This window comes from Oryzias melastigma, linkage group LG1 (genome assembly GCF_002922805.2).
Source record: "Oryzias melastigma strain HK-1 linkage group LG1, ASM292280v2, whole genome shotgun sequence".
Taxonomy (NCBI): domain Eukaryota; kingdom Metazoa; phylum Chordata; class Actinopteri; order Beloniformes; family Adrianichthyidae; genus Oryzias; species Oryzias melastigma.
In genome coordinates this window covers 7,789,747-7,809,853 of record NC_050512.1, presented here as the reverse complement: position 1 = coordinate 7,809,853, position 20,107 = coordinate 7,789,747, and the positions used below count along the sequence as shown (strand labels likewise).

Sequence of the window (20,107 nt, the reverse complement as noted above, 5' to 3'; positions counted from 1 at the left end):
CAGAGAACAGGAGTCTGCTGCTAACAGACCTGTTGAAGGTCAGATCATCTGACCAGGTTAAACACGTGCAGCTCCTCAGCATGCCCCGCGGGCATCGAGGGGAGGAGCTTCGTTTTAAACCATCCTAAAGTAGGCGGAACGTTTTTTGCCGCCCTCCTTCCTTGTCTAATGGATTCAACAGAATAAAACTTACTTTTCGCTGTTCTCCGCCCCCTTACAGATTTCATCTGGAATGTACAGATGTTTCCTTTTGGGAGCAGACTCCATTCACACACACACAGACAAGCATGCACAGGCACACACGCACGAACACACAAACACACCACGAGCCTGCACACGCACGCACACACAGCACAAGCACGTACACACGCATACACACAACACGAGCACGCAAGCACAAATACACACCAGCACATGTACACACACACAAAACCATGTGCACATATACACACACCCAGACACACCACAGACAAGCGTGCACACACACTCTTACACACACCCACACAAGCATGCACACACCCACCGACACACTACACACACACGCACACGCATGCACACCCACACATACACATGCTCCTGTTGTCCCTTGAATGATCACTCTGCACCTGTAAATCCTGATAAATGCTATGTTGATGGAGATTCATTTCCAGGTCACAATTTGGTAAAATTGTGTGTAATTTGGAAATATGTGTCTAATATGGGACCTCCAGCATGCGTTGGAGTGGTTGGTGGCTGGGATGAGGGTCAGCACCGCTAAGTCTGAAGCCATGGTTCGTCCCCAGAAAGGTAGTTTGCCCTCTCTGGGTGGGTAAAGTGCTCCTGCCTCAGGTGGAGGAGTTTAAATATCTTGAGGTCTTGTTCACGAGTGAGGGAAAATTGGAGCATGACATTGTCGGGTGGATTGGAGTGGCATCTGCCATTATACGGTGGCTGCACCTGTCTGTCGTGATGAAAATACAGCTGAGCCAGAACACAAAGCTCCCGATTTACCGGTCGATCTTTGTTCCAGTACTCACCTATAGTCATGAGCTCTGGATCATGAACAAAAGAACAAGATCCCGACTACAAGCGACTGAAATTAGTTTCCTCCATAGGGTGGATGGGCACTCCCTTAGAGATCGGGTGAAAAGCTCGGTAACCCGGAGAGAGCTCGGAGTAGAGCCGCTGCTCCTCCGCATTGAGAGGAACCAGTTGAGGTGGTTTGGGCATCTGATCCGGATGCCTCCTGGACGCCTCCCTGGACAGGTGTTCCAGTCATGTCCCACTGGGTGGAGGCCCCGGGGAAGACCCAGGACACACTGGAGAGACTACATTTCTCTGCTGGCCTGGGAGCAACTCGGGGTCCCCCCAGAGGAGCTGGAGGAAGTGGTCGGGGAGAGGGAAGTCTGAGCATCTTTGCTTAGACTGCTGCCCCCCGCGACCCGGTCTAGGATGAGCAGAAGAAGATGGATGGATGTCAAAAATAAAAAAAAAACAATAAAATAAACATATTATATATATATACATAAATACCACTTAGATGTGACTGAACTACAGAAGCTAAAGAACAAAAATGATGTTTGCAGCCACCAAAACATCAATGGAGACTTTTGAAAGAGCAGTTTCAGATGAATGCACTTTTCAAAAAAGACCTTGGACAGAAAAGATGCTTCAAGTTGACCCACAGTTACTGGAATCAAAAGAATCCAGTCTAGAATGTATCAGCTGGGACCAAGAGCTGCTGGTTTAAAACAATTTAGGAGTAAACCAACTGACAGATCAGTTTCATGAAGTGTGGGCTGACTACATGAAATACTTTTGGTCACAAAAATGTTAGGAAAACATCAATTGGATATGAAGATGGTTCAGCATTTTTATGTAAGAATTTCAGATTTTCAAAAGTAAGTGAAGACTGGTAGGAGGCTGTGGAAGTGAAATCACATGAAATAACCTGAACATGTAATTTTATACCAACATTGAAGTTATAGATCTTATTAAAAAAAAGTAAGAAATCTGCCGCAGTCTTCTATTGGTCCAACAATAGAGACAACATAGGAGATGTTTTGAATGGTATCAAATCAAACACTGCAGTTTGTCATCATCTCATTCACCAAACCAATGAAATAAGTAAATCTAAAAGCTTGTTTAGGTGTAACCTAACAAGTTGCTCAAGCTAATGATGAGTTTTCCTGAAGAAAACATCTTCATCAGTCCAAGAAAGAGATGTTTCTGAAGAGCAGGAGTTTCAACAGAGCTATCAGGTCCAAAACTGAAAAGTGTGAAGTTTCTTCTACTGGCCATTGAAGCTGCTCGTTTTTACATCAAGAAACCAATAAATTGCAAAAACTTCTTTTTTCTTCAAACTGCAATTGTCTAAGCTACCAGTTAGCAGCAGAACAAGCTGTTTGACAGAAAATATTCTGATTTTTTTTCTATGCACACGATATATTCATCTCTGCCGCCCATAAAAGTAAAGAAAATCCAACTTTTTATTTGTATTAGATTCATTGCCGAAAAAGAAATCAAATAAATCATACCAGAGTTGATACTTTGCTTATGTTTTTGTATTTATGGTGAACAAAAACAGATTTTTTTCGTTTATTCTGGTTATCAGAGTCAAAAATCATTTAACTCTATCAACATTTAAAGAACAGAAAGGGTGCAGATCATTTTCACTCTTCTGTCTGTGTTCAGGTGTGTTGTTGTGTGTTACCTCAGACGTTTCAAAGGCGGACTTGTTTGTTTGTCTCTGCAGGGATCTGTCAAAGAACCACATCTCCTCCCTTGATAGTAGCCTGCTGGATCGTCTGCCGGGCCTCCGAGAACTGTAAGTCAACTATCTCTGTGTTCATGACCAGATGGAAAAAAAATATTTTATCATAAGAATTATGTGCCAGCAGGTGCAGTAATTCTACAAGTCCATGGGTTATTTACCCTTATAACTAGACTTAAACCTTTCAGCTCATCATTGTTACAGGTAAATTCTTCAGTTGACTCCACAGAAATATGGATAGATTTAAAGATCCAATAACATTTCAATAAAATACAAGGGAACCAGAAGCTGAGTGGAATGATTCAACTGCAGCAAACGTAATGACAAAATGCCAAATGTTTTTATTTTTAAAAGAAATATTACCATCTTGAAACTTGAGTTTGTGTCCAGATTAACTCCCCGATTATTGCACCATATAGAGGGTTTGCCATTGTATTAACGTTGGTTTTTATATTTGCCATTTTGTGGAGGTTTCTAAAAAATTCAGTCGCTTGGAACTTTCCCAGAAGACGAAAAACGTGCATCAATGCTCACTTAAATGGTGATCGCATTTAAACAATTTGCCATTTAAAAGGATTTATGCAAACATTTTCTTTTTTTAGAATTCTTCAAACTTTTCATCATCAAAACACTGGATTCATAAATAGTCTTCCGTTTACTTCTGCAAATGGCCGATGTCACATTTGGTGTTTAATAGTAGTGGGCATTTGTCCAAAAAGTGTTAAAACCCAGAGCGCTGTCTAGTCTTTGGGGGGTTGGGGGCTGTGAGCTAACCCAGATATATCCTGATAGGCTCATGTTTCACTGAATACTGGAGTCGTTCTGCTGTTGAGTCATGTCTGCCAGGTACTGGGCTGGACAAGCTAAAGAATGGGCTTTGGGGTGTTGTCTCACTGTTTGACCTTCCATCTCTTAAAGGTCCATCACTTCCCTTCACTACCCATCAATGCAGTGCCAGATAACCACCAGGAAATCACCTGGAAATGTATTTCTATCAGAGCATTTGGTAGTTAGTGGACTTTTTAGAATCTTTGAATCTGGTTGTGTGAATTTTCAGCAATCAGGTGAAGCTGGAGTAATGGTTAAAACCTTTACCTGTGGATTCAACTAACTAACCAGCAGAGGAGAAAGGACTGCTTCTGGTTGTACATTTTCTGCCAATTAAAGCCACTGCATCTGAAAGGACACAAAGGATAGAAAACATTACAGACTAGGTTCTCGGGATGAGACTTATTGTTTAATCCTCAGTAACAACAATCAAAAGGTTGAAAAATGGATCTTATAATCTACTTTTTAAAACATTGGATGCCAATTTATGCATCCAGGGTGGATAATAGTGAGTCTCCCACTGCGCTGTCCAAATATCTTTTCTCTACTTCATGCTAATTACCTGAATCAGGTGCATTCAACCAATCAGAAGATGAACTTCAGAACCAGAATACTGTTTTTATTCCAGAGGGAAATTGCATTTTCAGCAGAGCTCCAATCATCAAATTTCTATAAGGTCAGATAAGGAAAAAACAAACAAACAAACATAAAAACGATTTACAATACAGTGTCGTGCAAGTTAACGGTGTTTAGCATTAAATATAAAGTACTGTGATGTTGTTCTATGAGGTAAGCTGGTTCTTATAGAAGAGTTACAGTATATTGCCTCAGGAAGAAAAGACCTTCTGAGGCACTCAGTTCTTGTCAAGGGGGTCTTCAGCCTCATTTCCATCGAGCGGTCCGGTACAGTCCAATAGAGTACGTTCCGGACTGGTGCGGTTCGGTCTGAAACGGTGCTGTCCAGTACGGTATGATACGGTCTGGTAAGGTGCGGTGTGGTACAGTGCGGTCCGGTACGGTGTGGTTCAGTATGGTCCGATACGGTGCTGTTTCGTGCAGTCTAGTGCGGTGTAGTCCGGTCCAGTACAGTCTGGCACGGTGCAGTCCAGTGCGGTCCAGTACGGCACAGTGCGGTCTTGTACGTTGTAGATCAGTATGGTCTGGTACGGTGCGGTGTGGTGTGGTCTGGTTTGGTGTTGTTCGGCCCAGTCCGTTGCGGTCTGGTATGGTACAGTACGGTGCCGTCCGGTATGGTACGGCCTGGTACGGTCAGACCTGGCATTTTGAGCATTTCCACTGTAAAATCCAATAAACAGTACTACCCCGTACCTCTTTAGGGTCCCCATCCGATGTAGACCCGTAGAAAAATAGAACAGGTCGGTTAGGGCGAAGCCGCTATAGCCACCCGTTGAATGGCAGAAACTGATGACGACATTAGAAAGCACCAGCCTAGTGCTAAGCTAGCAAATCTTTATGGTGGTATTCTTCTTAGCCGCCCGCAATCTTTTTTCAAACAGCATTAAATTCCTGTTATACAAGATATAAAAAAGTAAAGCAAGAAAAAGACGAGCTGCCGGAGGACCTCTTACTGTACCACTCCTTACCGGACCGTACCAGACTGAACCACTCAGTGGAAAAAAGGCTTTTCTCTTGCTGTCTGTGAGCTGTATTAATCCAGAAGCTAGTAGAAGGGATGGGTGGAGTTATCCAGGATCCAGTATTTTGGACATCCTTCTCTTCATCACCATCTCTAAAGAGTCCAGCTTCACTTCCATCCCCATTCTTGCAGATTATCAGTATTATTAACTTTGATTGAGATGTAAAACCTCTTTTTCAGATCAGTCTGTTTAATCTTTAACCTCAGTTTGCTGTCCCAGTAAATCACGGCAAACAAGATGGCATTAGAGACCGCAGACTCATGAACGTCCTCATTATGGTCTGACAGATGCTTCGACCTGAGGCTCTTAAGGAAGTAGAGCCGGTTCTGACCCTTTTTATACAGAGCATCGGTGTTCTGACTCCAGTCCAGTTTGTTGTCAATGTAGACCTTCAGGTACTTGTAGTCTTCCACTGGGACCAGATTGACCCCATGAATCAAGGCAGGAGACTTGGTTATTCTCAGGTCCACCACCAGTTCCTTTTAGTTAGTACTGTTAAGGTTCTGGTGGTTCCACTCGCACCATGAAAGGAACCCACTAACGAAACTCCTTTTCCCTGACTCCTCCCCTCTGCTGATGCAACCAAACAATGCAGTCACCTAAGAACTAATACAGGTGACAGGACTCGGACCGGTAGCAGTTTGTGGTGTAAAGGGTGAAGATGAAGAGAGATGGGACGGTTTCATGAGGTGCCTTAGTATTACTGACCAGTCTGTCCAACACACAGCCATGCAGCTGAACATACTGCAGCCTTCCAGTCAGATGATAAAAAGAAACTCCTGAAATCAAAAAACAGGCTGGAAGGCAAATTGTAGGGGGTCCAAGAAGGAGTTGTAACTGGTCCAGTTCTAGGCCAATTTGTTGGAAATCAACCATGAATGCAACCACCCATGTCTTAAAATCCTGTCGTTTTTATTTCTTTCTCAGGCACCTTCAAGGAAACCAGATCAACGCTCTTCCCAGAGGAGTCTTCTGCTGCGAGTCGCTGTCCATCCTGTAAGTAAACCGATCAGAGGAGCTGAGGATGAGGAGTGTGTAGGGTGAACAGGAGAGGAAGTCTGGCTTTAGTCTGGATATCAGGAAACAGAAATCAGACCAGAGAATAAACACAGTAGACCGACACATGCTCACACTGACATGCTTTCTCAGGGAGTTTGCTGACAATTTCTCACAGATGAATGCCCAGAGTAGATCTCTGAAATTCATCCTGGCGTCTTCTCTGCAGAGATCTGAGCAACAACCAAATCACCACCATCGAGGAGAGGATCTGCGACAACCTGTGCAACCTCACTGAGATGTGAGTTCTTCACATGGAGACTGAACTGACTCTTTAACTGAACTTTCCATCGTTTTGTGTGAAATCTTCTGTACTCACATCTGTGATTTTTTTTATTTGAAGGTTCTCATTGAAAGGAGAAAGTGTAAAATGTTTGGAGTCATTCAGACTTTTTTAGCAGACAGAGGCTCTTTCACTTCCACTTTACTTATTAAGCTTCACAATGATTTTCAATCATTTATGGAGATGTAGATAATTTAGGTCACAAATACACCATCAGGTTTAACAAGTTTTCGGCATTAAAACATGTTTGTTTTCGTTATTTTCATGAAAACTTGACTGAAAAGGCTTTGAGCACACAGCCTAAATAACAGATGTTTTTCAGTTTTTCACTGATGGTCACTGGAGTCTGTCTCTCCTGCAGCGATCTGAGCGGAAACCCCTTTGAGTGCGACTGTAAGCTGTTCCGCTTGCTCAGGTGGCTCCAGGTCAAGGGGGTAAAAGTTAGACACCCCCATTCCATGCTCTGCAACCAACCCCCAGAGCTCCACGACAAGCCTCTACTCAACGTCAGCCGGCAGACCTGCGGTAAGAGAGCAGACTGGGAGTTTTAGGTTCTTTCCCTTGACATGACCTTGGTGACCTCAGACCTGCTGAGAACCTCTGCAGTTCCCCTCAGGTGACACAAACACAGAAACGCTCTTGCTGCTCCGCTGCAGGTCCCAGCTACGCCGCCTGTCTGGAGGACAGCAGCAGCGGGGGAGGGCGCAGCGAGCTGGTCATCTTCACGTCTCTGAACGCCGGGAACTTCACGCGGCAGCAGTGCAACAGCGTGTGCTTCGGTCTGTCCCACCTGTACGGCGGCCTGGGCGAGCGCTCCGAGTGCCTCTGCAGCACGAACATCGAGCCCAACCTGATCAGCGAATACGAGTGTTCGCCTGACTGCACCGACCCGCGCGTCATGACGGTACTCGCCCCCCCACTGTCACAGGGGTCACAGAAACAACAAACCTCTGCATTCTGAACACAGGCTGCATCCAGCGGGTTCTGGACATGAGCACGGGGGGGGGCACAGCTGAGCCAACAAACACTGAAAAAACTCAACCCTTTAACACCGCAGCTCCTTATGTTCTTTGATCTGCTGCAACTTTTCAACCGTTAACTCGATCAACATAATTCCTATTTTGAAGGAGAAAAGCTGGAAATACGTTGATCGTGTTAACAGTTAAAAAAGTTACAGTATGTCAGAGTGCTACATCCTCACAAGAGGAGAAATGGGTAACGTAAAGAAATTAAACCATGAGAGATCAGGTAAAGGACAGCCAGGTCATTTATTACCAACAGGGTAACCAAAACACAAACAGAGGAAACATAATAAACGTTGGTTAACAACACAAAATCACTGGCTTTGTCAGCAATAACCCACAAACCATAACTAGGAGTCAAAAAGCTTGAGGGGGAACACCAGGCAGAAACAGGCCGAGAAGTGGAGGGCGACAACAGGGACGGGCTGAAGCAAACCCGCCCCTCATCCAGCCTGGTGATTGGAGGACATTGACGTGGGGAGGCGGGTCAGCAGCAGAAATGTGATGACATTCACCTGCTGCAGAGAAAGGGCAAATCTAAACACACACACACCTAAACCTGAACCAGGATGTGTGCGCATGTTCGCTTCTATTAGCATGTCACCGCAGATCGTGACATCAGCCAACAGTTTTAGGTTCCCTTTTTATGGTGGATGGTGAGATTGTAATCTTGCATCAACAGAGCCCAGAGCATCAATCGCCAGTTTTGGTTATACATGCAAGAAAGTAATGGTTGGTTCTGGAAAAGAGCTAGGCCCAAGATACACCTCAAAGTGTTGAAGTGTGAACAACAACACCAACGTTTTTTGATCAACACTAAAATGTCAGTTAAAACAACGTTTGAAGTCTTGCTCTGTTTGTTCTTTTGCTCTGTTAACTGTACAAATGACAGTTGTTAAAAACAACATATTTCTGTTTTTTAACAAAATTGGCCCCCAGTCTATTGTTGATTTCTTAATTTGATTTAGAGTGAAGGACTCTGGGCCTTCTTCTTTTAAAACTATAAGAAAAGTTTTGCCTTACAGAAATATCCCCCCCCCCCACCCCTGTCTTGACAGATGTGCGGCTGGACTCTGGCTCGAGATGTGTTTGCAGTGGAGTTTTCTCTTGTGGTGGCAGCCCCCCCACAGCAGAGCGTTCACCAACAAATCCTGTTGTCTGCTGCGTCCTCCGTTGCCCCCGTCACACTCTCCTGGGACTTCGGTGATGGCTCGCCCTCCCTCACCACCGCCGGAGACGCGGCGTGGAGCGCCATTCACAAATACGGACTTCCGGGACGTTACACCGTCGGAGTGCGGGCCTGGGCCGGACACAAAGAGGTGGGGGGCTTCGGGTTTCTCCTGAAGGGTGTGTGAGCCTGAAGGTTTGTGTCAAACTGTGTGTCCTCCTTTGCTCAGACCTTCACACAGCAGGAGGTGAACCTGACTCTTCCCCCAAAGCTGGAGCTGCACTGCCCCCCACTCATCGTGGCCAATCAGAGCCTGGAGGTCACGCTGGTCAGCTGGGGGGGAGTGGACCTGGATGTAAACTGGACCATTGCAAAGGAGGGTGTGCAGGTTGCTAAAGGTATAAAAAAAATGACAGATAGTATCTGAGTAACTAGAGAGTAACTAGAGAGTGAAGTGAGGAACTGGGAAGGGGGGACACTGGTCCATCCTGCTAACTTCAATTTAAAGATCATTTTACAGAAGAAACCTTTACATCAACTGTCAGTCATTCTGGGGTGAGACCTTGGATCAGACCATGGATCCCTCCCGTCTTCCCTCTCTTGAAATTGGACCCTCAAATTGAACTAAATTTGCTCAGCTTGCAAAGATGATCTCTTTTTTTATTCTTTGATAACTGGACTTATCTTTCAACTAGAGGTTTATATCTTTCCCCCTCACGTGATTCGATACACATCTCGATACACGGTCCATGAATGGACTCATAAAGGATTTGACTAACTTTTAGGCGATACGGTACAGTTTGATTCTTTTACCAAAAATGCTCAAATCTAGATATTTCTCATTCATATGGCATTTAAAGCTATAAATAATAATGCATGGCATTTGACAGAGAAATTTGTTCAGGTATTGATTTGGAAAAAGCAAGCTTATGATTGGAGTTATTTTTGTTGGTGTCGCATGTTAATAAAAAGACAGTTGAAAAAAAACAAAGTGAAACTGCAGTTTGCCAGAAATTGATTATGTACTTTTTGATTGATTTTATATATTTTAACCAACACAATCTTGTTCATATCTGTGGTTTTCATATGATACTGCAGTTGCTTAATCATTTTTTTGATATGTATCTAATATCTTTAACATCCTTATTTTTAACAAAGGTTCAAACTTTGTGAGTTTAAACAAAAAAAAGAGTGAAAATGTTCAATGTATTTAGGATGTAATTCCCTCTATTAATAAGGGACCGTTGAAAAATATTCTTTATTCTGAGATTTTGTGTCCTTAGTTTTGTTGCATCTTAATTCCTGAAACTCACACACTCTCTCATCCTTAAATAGAGTTTGGGGCATTGAGATAAATACCCCCGTCTAAAAAGAGGCTTCTTCCAGGATTCCAAATCCCTGCCAATCCTTGAGTTTGGAGGTTCCAGTTCTCCCCCCACAGTCCTCTTCTTGTTGTAATGCTGTGTGCTCTGAAGATTCTGAAGATTCAAGTGGTGTTGGTGAAAGCATCCCCCCATAGACCCCCTTCAGTCTGTCTCCATATTTGTGGTCCTTCCAGCCCGCTGTCCCAATGATGGAGTGTACCACGCTGAATCCTCCAGCTGTTTCCAGATCTTCACGGCCGAACTGAACTGGACAGAAGCTCGGCTGCAATGTTTGAACCGTGGAGGGGATTTAGCAAAAGTCCGGAGCGAGGCTCTTCGCAGCCTGCTGGCCCACAATGTCACACAGTGAGTTTTCAGTCCGAGAAGACACACTTTTTTTAGGAACTTTTGAAAAGGATCAGATCCAGAATGTGATCCATGTTTAGACCAAAGTCTGGTCCAGATCTGGTTTTGGTATGGATGTGAGCAGAGTTCTTGTCCTGAACATACTTAAAGGCCCTTGACATTTTGGATGGGAAGAAGAAACACATTTGTGAAGCAGGAGTATGTAATATATGTAATATATGTATGGAGTATGTAATGGTATGTAATCCTGTAAGCTGATGGCAGCTAAAAATGTTTCCCCCAAAACAAATTAACTATGAAGCCTCCTGTATCGCTGGTTAAATCTGGGTCTGATCCAGGTTTGGTTCTGATCTGATCTAGACCTATTTCTAGTCTGACCCAAGTTCTGTCCTGGTCTGATCTAAAGCTGGTTTCCTCTAATGCCTCATTTCCACCGAGCAGAACAGACCAGACCAGACCAGTCCCCTCCTGGCTGGTTTAGAACGGTCCGATCAATTCAAGTCAGCGTTTCCATTGAGCGCTGGACCATCAAAGCCCATGCAGGGTGTAGACCGATGACGCAGCTGTGCATCAAAACTGTATGACTACATAATGGTGCTCTTGGTTCCTCAGGTGTGAAAACTCACCTGATCCTGTTGAAATCAAGAGTCTCTGTTGACTATCACATGAACTCTGGTGAATTATATTTGGTGTGAATGCAGACTAATGCACCCACTGACCCAACCTCCCCTGTGGTCTGTCACCAGGGAGCGAGGCGTGTGGTTGGGTCTGAGTGACATGGACTCCCCAGGGAAGCTGCACTGGGTGAACGGATCCGAGGTGGAGGAGAACTCTCCATCACGCCCAGACATCTCTCCTGGAAACACCTGCGTGTCCCTGCATCACGACGGTCAGATCAGCTCCCACCTGTGCAGCTCCAAGCGGGTGTACATGTGCCAGTACTCCCTCCCAGGTATCTGACGTGCACACACACGTCTTTCACCACAGAGTGTGCAGTTACAGCCTTTATTCAAGTGAATCCCAACCAAAGAATAAGGCTGAGTCTCACTTGAGGCAGGCAAACGTTTTTGGAATGAAGAAATAATCTACAGGAAGCAGTTCTAGCATGTGTTTTTTTCAAGGATCCAAACTTGCAGATGCAGCAGATTCTTAGGGTTTTTGAGTAATTCAGTCCAGTCCTTGAACCTGACCTTTTGCAGGGAGTTCTGCCTTGTTTCTGTTGGCTTGTTTAGTGACCTATAAAGGATTCAGGCATACAGAGGCAGCAGAGTCAGTGAAGATCCTGCAGAAAAATGAGCACAGGGCAATGTTACTCTAGTGAGAATAAAGCAGAGTTTATGGAAAATCTTCAGAAAGAAAAAACAAAGAAGAAGAAAGATTTTCATGAAAACACCTTTCTTAGAAAATTATCTGTAAAATAGGCTTTGACCAGATAAACACCTTCAGTGCATGTGAACACATTCATTCTTGCTCTTGCCAGCGTCACTTCCAGAGTATCTCCTGTCTTGTCTACCCCTCAATTCTCTCTTTTCCGAGCACTCTTCCTGTCTTCTCACTCTGAAAATGGAACCAATGAGCTGGTCTTTGAATTTTATCGACAAAATGTTTTTGACGCTAATGAACAGGAGTGTGGACCCTTTCTGCCCAGGCGGTACTTTTGCAGCTGAAAACAACAACAATCTATGGGGCGACCTCAGCTGTCTGTGGAAGATGTTTACCTATGCAGATGTTTCAGAAAGGAATTTCTGAGAATCAGGACTTCTGATTTATCTATCAGTTTCAGATCTGAAAACGTGGCTGTTGGATCTTTATATAGAGAGACACACCTGGCGGTCAAGACTCAAACTGAGAGACAGTTGCGGTTCCACCAAAAGCTTTTGATACCTCACTTGCCCAAAAAGGAAGAGTCCTTGTAGTCTTTGTAATTTTTTGGTAGGTGGTTGGAGGTTAGAGGGTTTTTGCTGCCACAATTCTGAAGGGACGTGGCTTACCCAAAGACACCTGTTTTGTCCCCAGTTCATCGCCATGTCTTGGTCAGAGTTTTGCTACCTTCTTGGATATTCTGTTTTGTCTGTCTCCAGGATTTCATCCCCAATCCAACAGACTGTCAACAGCTAAAGACAAGCCTTTGCCTCCTGTGCTCTTGGGAGGCTTCTTCTTGGTCATGTGAGATCATTTGGGCCGAGTATGCTCACAATACCCTTCCATCCTCTGCTACTTACTGGGTTATCATTTGAGGTGGTGCGTAGCTATCTGCTACCAATCTTCGCTTCTCAGGAGTTCCTGGTCTCCATATTTTTGACCCAGTCTACTACTCTTTGGGTATATTAGTCCTGGAGGAAAGCCTCAGATCCTGCTGTAGACCCTAGTGTGGGATGCCAACAAGCGTCTTTCTCTATGTCATCAGATGGGATAGAGGGTGTGGCTTTCTTCAAGAGATCATCCCCTCAATAATCCTCTCAAGAAATTCTTTCCTGTTATGTGGAGCTAGTCCCCATTACCGGTCAATCTGGTTATGGTAATGGTAGAGCTATTTTCTCTCTGGGCCTTCCAGCATTTCATTTTTTTAGGCTTTGTACCTCTGATTCTTCTGTTTTATTAACTCTAAACTCACCCTAAGTTTTGCTTCTACTTTTTTTTTTCTTCATTTGTAAATTTTACTAAATCTTGAAATTTTTTCTTCAAATTTTTTTTCATTAATTTTCCTGACCGCTTTGTCCCTTTCGGGGTCGTGGGGGTGCCGGAGCCTATCCCAGCTACTGATGGGCGAAGGCGGGGTACACCCTGGACAGGTCGCCAGTCTGTCGCAGGGCCTCAATCACACACCCATTCACTCTCACATTCACACCTAGGGGCAATTTAGAGTCACCAATTAACCTATGAAGCATGTTTTTGGACGGTGGGAGGAAGCCGGAGTCCCCGGTGAAAACCCACGCATGCACGGGGAGAACATGCAAACTCCACACAGAAAGGTCCCAAATCCTCGAGCCGGGATTTGAACCGGGGCCTTCTTGTTGTGAGGCAAGAGCGCTAACCACTGCGCCACCGTGCAGCCCTCAAATGTTTTTTGTGAGTGGTAAATTTAATATTGAATTAGTGGTTTATTTGTTCAAGCGTCAGGTCCAGCTTAATACCCTCTCAGATTGATGAGTTCAAGCTTTGAGCCACAGATCTGTGAAAAGGTTAAAAAAAAACATTTAATTTGAGTTCAGGTTGAAAAAATTAATTGGGGATATCAACAGTAGCAGTATGCCCCCCACCCCCATCACCCTGACAGCTGCAGCTTCCTTTTTGGGTCAAAATCTTAAGTGTGATATCCCCCTTCTCTGCCTCTGTAGTTCGTGTTCAAGACGCTGGAGTTTTCATTCTGGGAATGCCAGTGTTTCCTACCCACAGTCCTTTGCACCTCGCCTCTGCCTTGTTATCTTCTGCTCCACAACCTCCCAAGATGGCTGTAGAGGTAAGGAGATATTTTTTTTTCTTTTTGGAAGCTCCTTTTGTGAAGCTCCGCCGTAAACCCCCACCCGCCCTGTGTTTGGCCTCAGATGCTCCTGTTTCCAGCGTTAAGTTTCCTTCAGGAGGGGCGTCTGTCTTCGCTGGAGTTTGTTACCCAGGAGCTCAGCTACCAGGTGCAAGTCCGACTGCAGATCCTCAGACCTCACTGCCCCCACCTGAACCAACACCTGCTGCTGCCCGGTGAGTCACAGCAGATTAACACACAAATGTGTATTGGAGCATGCGGATGCTCCTCCAAAACAGGTGTTAAAATACAGACCCTTTACACACACACACCGACAAACACACACACACAGACAAACACACAAACACGCACACACACTCATTTGAAGTTGGTTTATAAAACAAACCATCAGAAATTACAAAAGAAAAATGTGAAGGCTGAGCAGACGAAATGTAAACCAAGCGAATGGAAAACCCCATCTCTGCCCCATAATCGTGTCTCAGTGTTGAACGATTTTCTATCACTCCACCTTCGTGTTATTTTTGTTGTTATCCGTGTTAATGCTGTTTTTTGTGATTGTTTTCATTGTATATCTTCCATTAGTAGCCCCGGCATTTATTCCAAAAATTTGGCACCTGGCCTGGCATTTGTTAGAGAGATCATCAATCCTATAAAAAATACCTCTTCACTTTCATGGAAATCATTTTCCTGGAGACACGCACACTTTTCCGTCTTTGCTCAAGATGTTCAAACCAGTTCTTCTAATTCGTAGCTGGCTTTCTTTGCACCTCCTTTTCTTCTCACCCATCCGCTCGTGCCATTCTTAGACCCATTTAGGATCCACCCCAAAAAATGTGGTGCAGACTCCTCACCAGAATGTTCTTTGACGTATCCCACCACACGAAGTTAAAACGCTAAATTGAATGAGCGTTTCTTGTCCATCGCTATTCTGGCTCACAACACTAATACTAAAAAAAGTAACAAACACCTGTTAGACCCAACATGTAATGAAGACTATTACAGATCGGCAACTGTAGGAAGTTTTATGATATGAATGTTTTGCTTCAGTGGAATAGTTAATAGATTTTCTTGTTGTGCCTTAGGTTGTGGAGATCCAGCATGCGCTCCGGTTGCAGTTTGTGTCCCAGATGAAAGATCAAGTGGGGATTCCCCCTCCTGCCCACGTCTGCAGCAGTGGTGCCCCTTCCTCAGCAGCTGTCTGCCCCTATCAAGTCCATGCCATCCTTCCTCCTGCCCGAACTGCACCCGCGCCCAGCACCTCCCCCCTGGGATGTGGCGCCCTCTATACATCCTGCAGAATGAGGTGGAGTTTCATCTGCCTGCTGGACCCTCTGCACACATTCTGGTGAGGTTGGCAATGCGGCATTTCATTTTTTCATTTGATGTTCAAGGTTTTAAAAGTGGTTTTTCGCAGATCCAAGACCAGCTGGAGGACATCCTGGTTTCTGGCGGGGATGTGATCGCCCTGCAGCATGACGGTGGTCCCTACTCCCTGCTTCAGTGTCAGTCATCTGCTCAGTCTCCATGGCGACAGCCTATTATTGCCTTCAACATGTCCAAGTGGTTCTGGACCAACAACACCAGACAGTCTGCAGATTCTTCAGCAAACCCGCCACCTGACCCAGAGCTGGACGTGGAGGCTTTGCTTAAGGACGGAGCAGGCGGGTGGCTGGAGGAAGCGGTGTGTTCTATCAGAGTGCTTTATGTGGGACAAAGTAAGACGCCGCTGCATGGGGCGCAACTATCCTCCGGCCTGCCCCAACCCGGGCTCTACAGCCTACTGGTAAGATTGACTCTTGTGTCATTACCTACAGTGCATCTTGCAAAAGAGGATGAGGAGTATCAGTATCCGAGCATATGGCGGATTTGTGTCTGAAAGTTTCCGCTCTGCTGGGAACAAATGCTCTATGATTTCTCTTCATGTCCGATGTCTTCTCAGGTGAGCTCCACTGGAACATCGTATCCAGCTTCAGCATCATGCTTGCTGCAGGTGCTGCCTCCTCTGGGCCTCACAGTCCTTCACCCCCCTTTTCAAAATGGATCCATCTTCCTTCAGCCCAGCAACACCCGGCTCCTCCTCCGGGTTCAGTCTCGATATGCAACAACTGCATCACGTCGTGGCAGCAATCACAGCGTGACCTTCCAGTCTGAATGCCCACCAGAGTTTAGAACCACCCAATGCCAACCTGCATCCAGCTCAGGGTCCAGCCTTCCGGGTTCAGATCCCAGCCTGTTTGCGGTTCTTGATCTAAATCTTGGAACTAAGGAGCAGAAGGGGTCGGTTCAGGTGGAGCTAGAGGCCTGCAGCGAGGTGACAGAAGCCATGCTGGTGGTACTGATTCAGCTGGAGGTGCCTCTCCGTGGGCTGCAGGTGGAGCCGCCTCCAGTTCATCGGGTGTTGATGGAGTCGGTTGTGGTAAGTGTGTTCTTTTTTTTGTTACCAACAGCTGTACCAAGACTGGGTTCTCATGTGGATCTGTGTTTCAGAGCTACACTGCTTCAGTGGCTGAAGGCTCCAATCCCACCTTCAAGTGGACTGTGGACGACAAGCCCTACTTCACCTACTACAACTCTGTTCTGAATGTCATCTACCAACACGCTGCCACCTACAAGCTGACGGTTAGTCTTGTGTTCACTAATATCAAAAAGTCTAGTGACTGCAAAGAGGAAGAAAAAGTTAAATGGCTGCTTCATTTGGGAATATTCTGACCAATTAACTTAAAGAAAAGGAAATATTGATTATGTTTGTGGTAGACAATAACACAAAATTAACATTGACTGTTGATCAATAATATAAGCCTAGGTCTGCAGATTTTTGTAGTATTTTAAGTCTCATTTGATGGACACTTGTGAAAGGGGCTTACCCTTGGCCTCAAAGTTGGTTTTCCACAACACCATTGAGTTTCTTTTGAAGGTTTTGAGACTCCTGTTGATGATGTTCACATGGTACAACATGGTACACATGTTGGCCACATGTATGTGACCCTGAGTCATAGACTTTCTTGTAATCAATCCAGGCTCGCCACAGATTGAACCAACTTCTGTCAACCAGAAGTTGTTTTATGGCTCCTCCAGTATCTCTACCAATTCCCTTGCTCATGTATTGAGCTGGCCCTGCGACAGACTGGCGACCTGTCCAGGGTGTACCCCGCCTTCGCCCATCAGTAGCCTGGATAGGCTCCGGCACCCCCGCGACCTCGAAAGGGAAGAAGCGGCCAGGAAGATGAATGAATGAATGAATGTATTGAGCTGTGCTGCCAGGCGCTCATGGAGTGCCATGAGTTTCTTAATCCAGTAGGCATGTGTCATGTCAGGACCGGTGCTGTCCAGTTCTTCATACCTGAGGCTCTTTCTCTGATGTCTGTCACTGTGATAGTTACTGGGTTCTGTTCGGGGAGGTTGATATGTTCTTTTCTCAGAGGCCAGCCATTGGGCAGTGCTGTTATGTGCTGTCTCTTTTTCCCATATACCCTTTCAACTGTTCAGTTTAAATCTGGTGGGTCTGTTCTGCTGTTATGACCCTACCATTGAGCTTATACTTTACCAGGTTGAGTTGCGAACAGCCTGTTTATCCGTCTAGCTTCATTGTCTCTAGTGCACCTCTTTAGATGACTGGTCAAGGCCAGGAGCCTTAGTTTGGCAGTTTCCAGGTGCTTTAGGCATGGTCATGTGACTTTATTTCTTAGGCACTTGATTTTTGGGTTACTATCAGCCGACTCACTTCCCTCCGAGCTGCCTTGATTTTAGTTTACTGTGTAGATCAGTTTGCAGTTGCTTCCATGGTGGGTATTGTTTTCTCCCAAGGTTGCTCTTACAGCCAAGCATCTCAACGATTGCTGCTGGTGAAGTGAAAACCAGTTCATTGTTTTCTGTGATTGTTGCCCTCAATGCTTCATTTAAACGCATCCAGGGGATTTTCATGCAGTAATTTACTTAAACGGTGTACTTGTCACGATCGCCTGGTGTTCATTCTAGACATGATCTTATCTTTCAGGTGACATACTGCCTTTCTCAGCGTAATGATACAGTGTTCCATTTTTTATCACTAGAGTTGCATTTGCAAAAACCCAATAGGTGCAATCCATGGAATTGTGATATGTGTTGCCAATCGTAGATGTTGGAACATTGGGCTGCTAGTTGTTTTTCTGGAAGCTTTGATTGCGGGTTTTACTCCATATTCTCTGCGTATAGCTTCTCTGAGTAGGATTGATTGAGTAGTAATATTCCAACAGAGCCTCGTGCTTGCATCTTGTCTATCTGCACACTGTTCCAGTAGCTAATTTTTTCATCATGTTGCTCCTGTTTTCCATTGCCCCAGACAGTTCTTGGATGTGCGTTTGAATGGATGTGGACCTGTCCAAACTGAATACGTTCCCACATACAAACTAGTACAGTGATCATAGCAGGAACTACTGAAAATATGAATGTCTACGAGAGAAAGCTCTAGAAAAAGGTTGCCTTGACTTCAGACTGCTTCAAAAACTCCTGTGTACAGTTCTCCGTAAGATTGGAGGCCACTCCATGAGACCTAGGACCACATTACTAGACAAGATAAAGGGCCCAAACTTTAATCACAGAATTTTGTTTTCATTTAGGCAGAGAGAATTGTGTCAGAGCCAGAGTTTACCCCAAAGATCTGAGAATCTGGAAAACTAGTTGTTGAAGAGAAATGTCAAAGTTTCCCAGTTTTCATTTCAACACTAGGCCTTTTGGCGTCCTTCCAGGTGACTGCCTCAAACCACGTCAGCTCCCTCACAGAGCACTTCAACGTCACCGTGGACAGGCTGCAGCCCATGGCCAACCTCACGGTCACGGGTGTGCCCGACGTGGTTCCTCAGGGCTCCAACCAGACTCTCACTACTTCTGTGCTTGTGGACATGACTGTGGCAGCCACATTCCGGTAAGAAGCAACCTGGCATCACGGTGAGGACGGCTGACGTTCTCAAACTTGTGTTTCTCACCTCTTTACTCCTGCTTCCTGTCCTGTCCGCTTCGCCTGCTATCATAACAGCAGCAGTAAGTCAGGAGACAGCCTCAGGTTTATAATCATGTGGTCAGAAGTTTGCTGACATGAATTTTCCTGCAGCTGCTGCATTTACTTTTTTTCTCTCCTGCTGTTCTTTTCAGCTCTGCAGCATTCCTTTGCTTTTCCCTCGTCCTAACTTCCCTCCACCCAATGAGCTTCACCAGTTTCCATTTCTTCCAGTCCAAGCGTTGGACTGCTTTGTCAGCAAAGACTCACTTTCATCTTTAAAGTGAGTGCACGTGTTTGTGTGTGCAGCGTTGCTAAGAATCAGTGGGTAAAAGCTGTTTCTATGATCTCCCTGTGTCCTCTGCTGCAGATGGTTCTACGGTGACGGCGGATATGAAGAGTTTGAGTTTGAGCCCCCGTATCCTCCATCCCTCCTCTGTGCAGACTCCCCTAATCAAGTCCTCCTGAGCAAAAATATCACCTACATCTATTCTCAACCAGGTACACACATTCTTACAAAGTCAGAAGCAAACGTAAACCATCATTCAAGCAGACACCACAACAATTTCAGTCTTAGATAAAAGATAAAACTATGAGGTCAAATTAGGAAGCAGCTTAAAGTGAATGAAAAACCAGATTGTAAATAAAGCAACTTTACACTTGAAAGTACAAAATGAAAACTTGAATTACTGAAAATGCAAACAAGAACATTGTATGTTTGATACCAAAAATTTGAAAAATAATTGTGAATTTAGTTAAATTCAATTCCATTTTAAAAATATGGTCCATTATTACGAGAAAAAAAAAAGTTTCTGAAATTGTTCAGAAACAGAAGGTCAGTCATAAAATATAGACAATAGCAGATTGATAAACAAAACTATACAGACTAAATAACTTGAATAAAAAACTAAAATAAAAAGAAAAAAACATAAAAGTGTTTCCAAATAAGAATATATATATTTATTTTTCGTTTTTCCCTCTTGGCTTTCAGTTTTCAGTCTTAAAGTTTTCGCTGCTAATCTGTTTTTTACGTGGGGGCGGGGCTTTGAGCTAATTGGCTACAGGGACATGATTTCCCATCATTCCCAAAGAGGTTATGGTGATGTGATGTGTTTTCTGCTCCGGTACGGTGTCTGTTTATATCGCTGGTTTTGCCC

The 20,107-nt window shown here is 44.7% G+C and overlaps 1 protein-coding gene across 2 annotated transcripts in view; it reads left to right on the top strand.

Annotated features, from left to right (window-relative positions):
- The window catches only part of pkd1a (polycystic kidney disease 1a), a 64,954-nt gene that overhangs the window by 12,697 nt on the left and 32,150 nt on the right, over positions 1-20,107 (top strand). For both annotated transcript variants that reach the window (XM_024259582.2, XM_024259581.2), the window contains exons 2-18: positions 2,735-2,806; positions 6,166-6,234; positions 6,464-6,535; positions 6,939-7,102; positions 7,234-7,481; positions 8,658-8,918; positions 8,997-9,165; positions 10,326-10,497; positions 11,244-11,449; positions 13,836-13,957; positions 14,043-14,193; positions 15,061-15,323; positions 15,393-15,761; positions 15,918-16,394; positions 16,466-16,597; positions 18,703-18,878; positions 19,321-19,451. In XM_024259582.2, the coding sequence (XP_024115350.1) occupies positions 2,735-2,806; positions 6,166-6,234; positions 6,464-6,535; positions 6,939-7,102; positions 7,234-7,481; positions 8,658-8,918; positions 8,997-9,165; positions 10,326-10,497; positions 11,244-11,449; positions 13,836-13,957; positions 14,043-14,193; positions 15,061-15,323; positions 15,393-15,761; positions 15,918-16,394; positions 16,466-16,597; positions 18,703-18,878; positions 19,321-19,451 (3,254 nt within the window). The remainder of the gene's footprint in view (positions 1-2,734; positions 2,807-6,165; positions 6,235-6,463; positions 6,536-6,938; positions 7,103-7,233; positions 7,482-8,657; positions 8,919-8,996; positions 9,166-10,325; positions 10,498-11,243; positions 11,450-13,835; positions 13,958-14,042; positions 14,194-15,060; positions 15,324-15,392; positions 15,762-15,917; positions 16,395-16,465; positions 16,598-18,702; positions 18,879-19,320; positions 19,452-20,107) is intronic.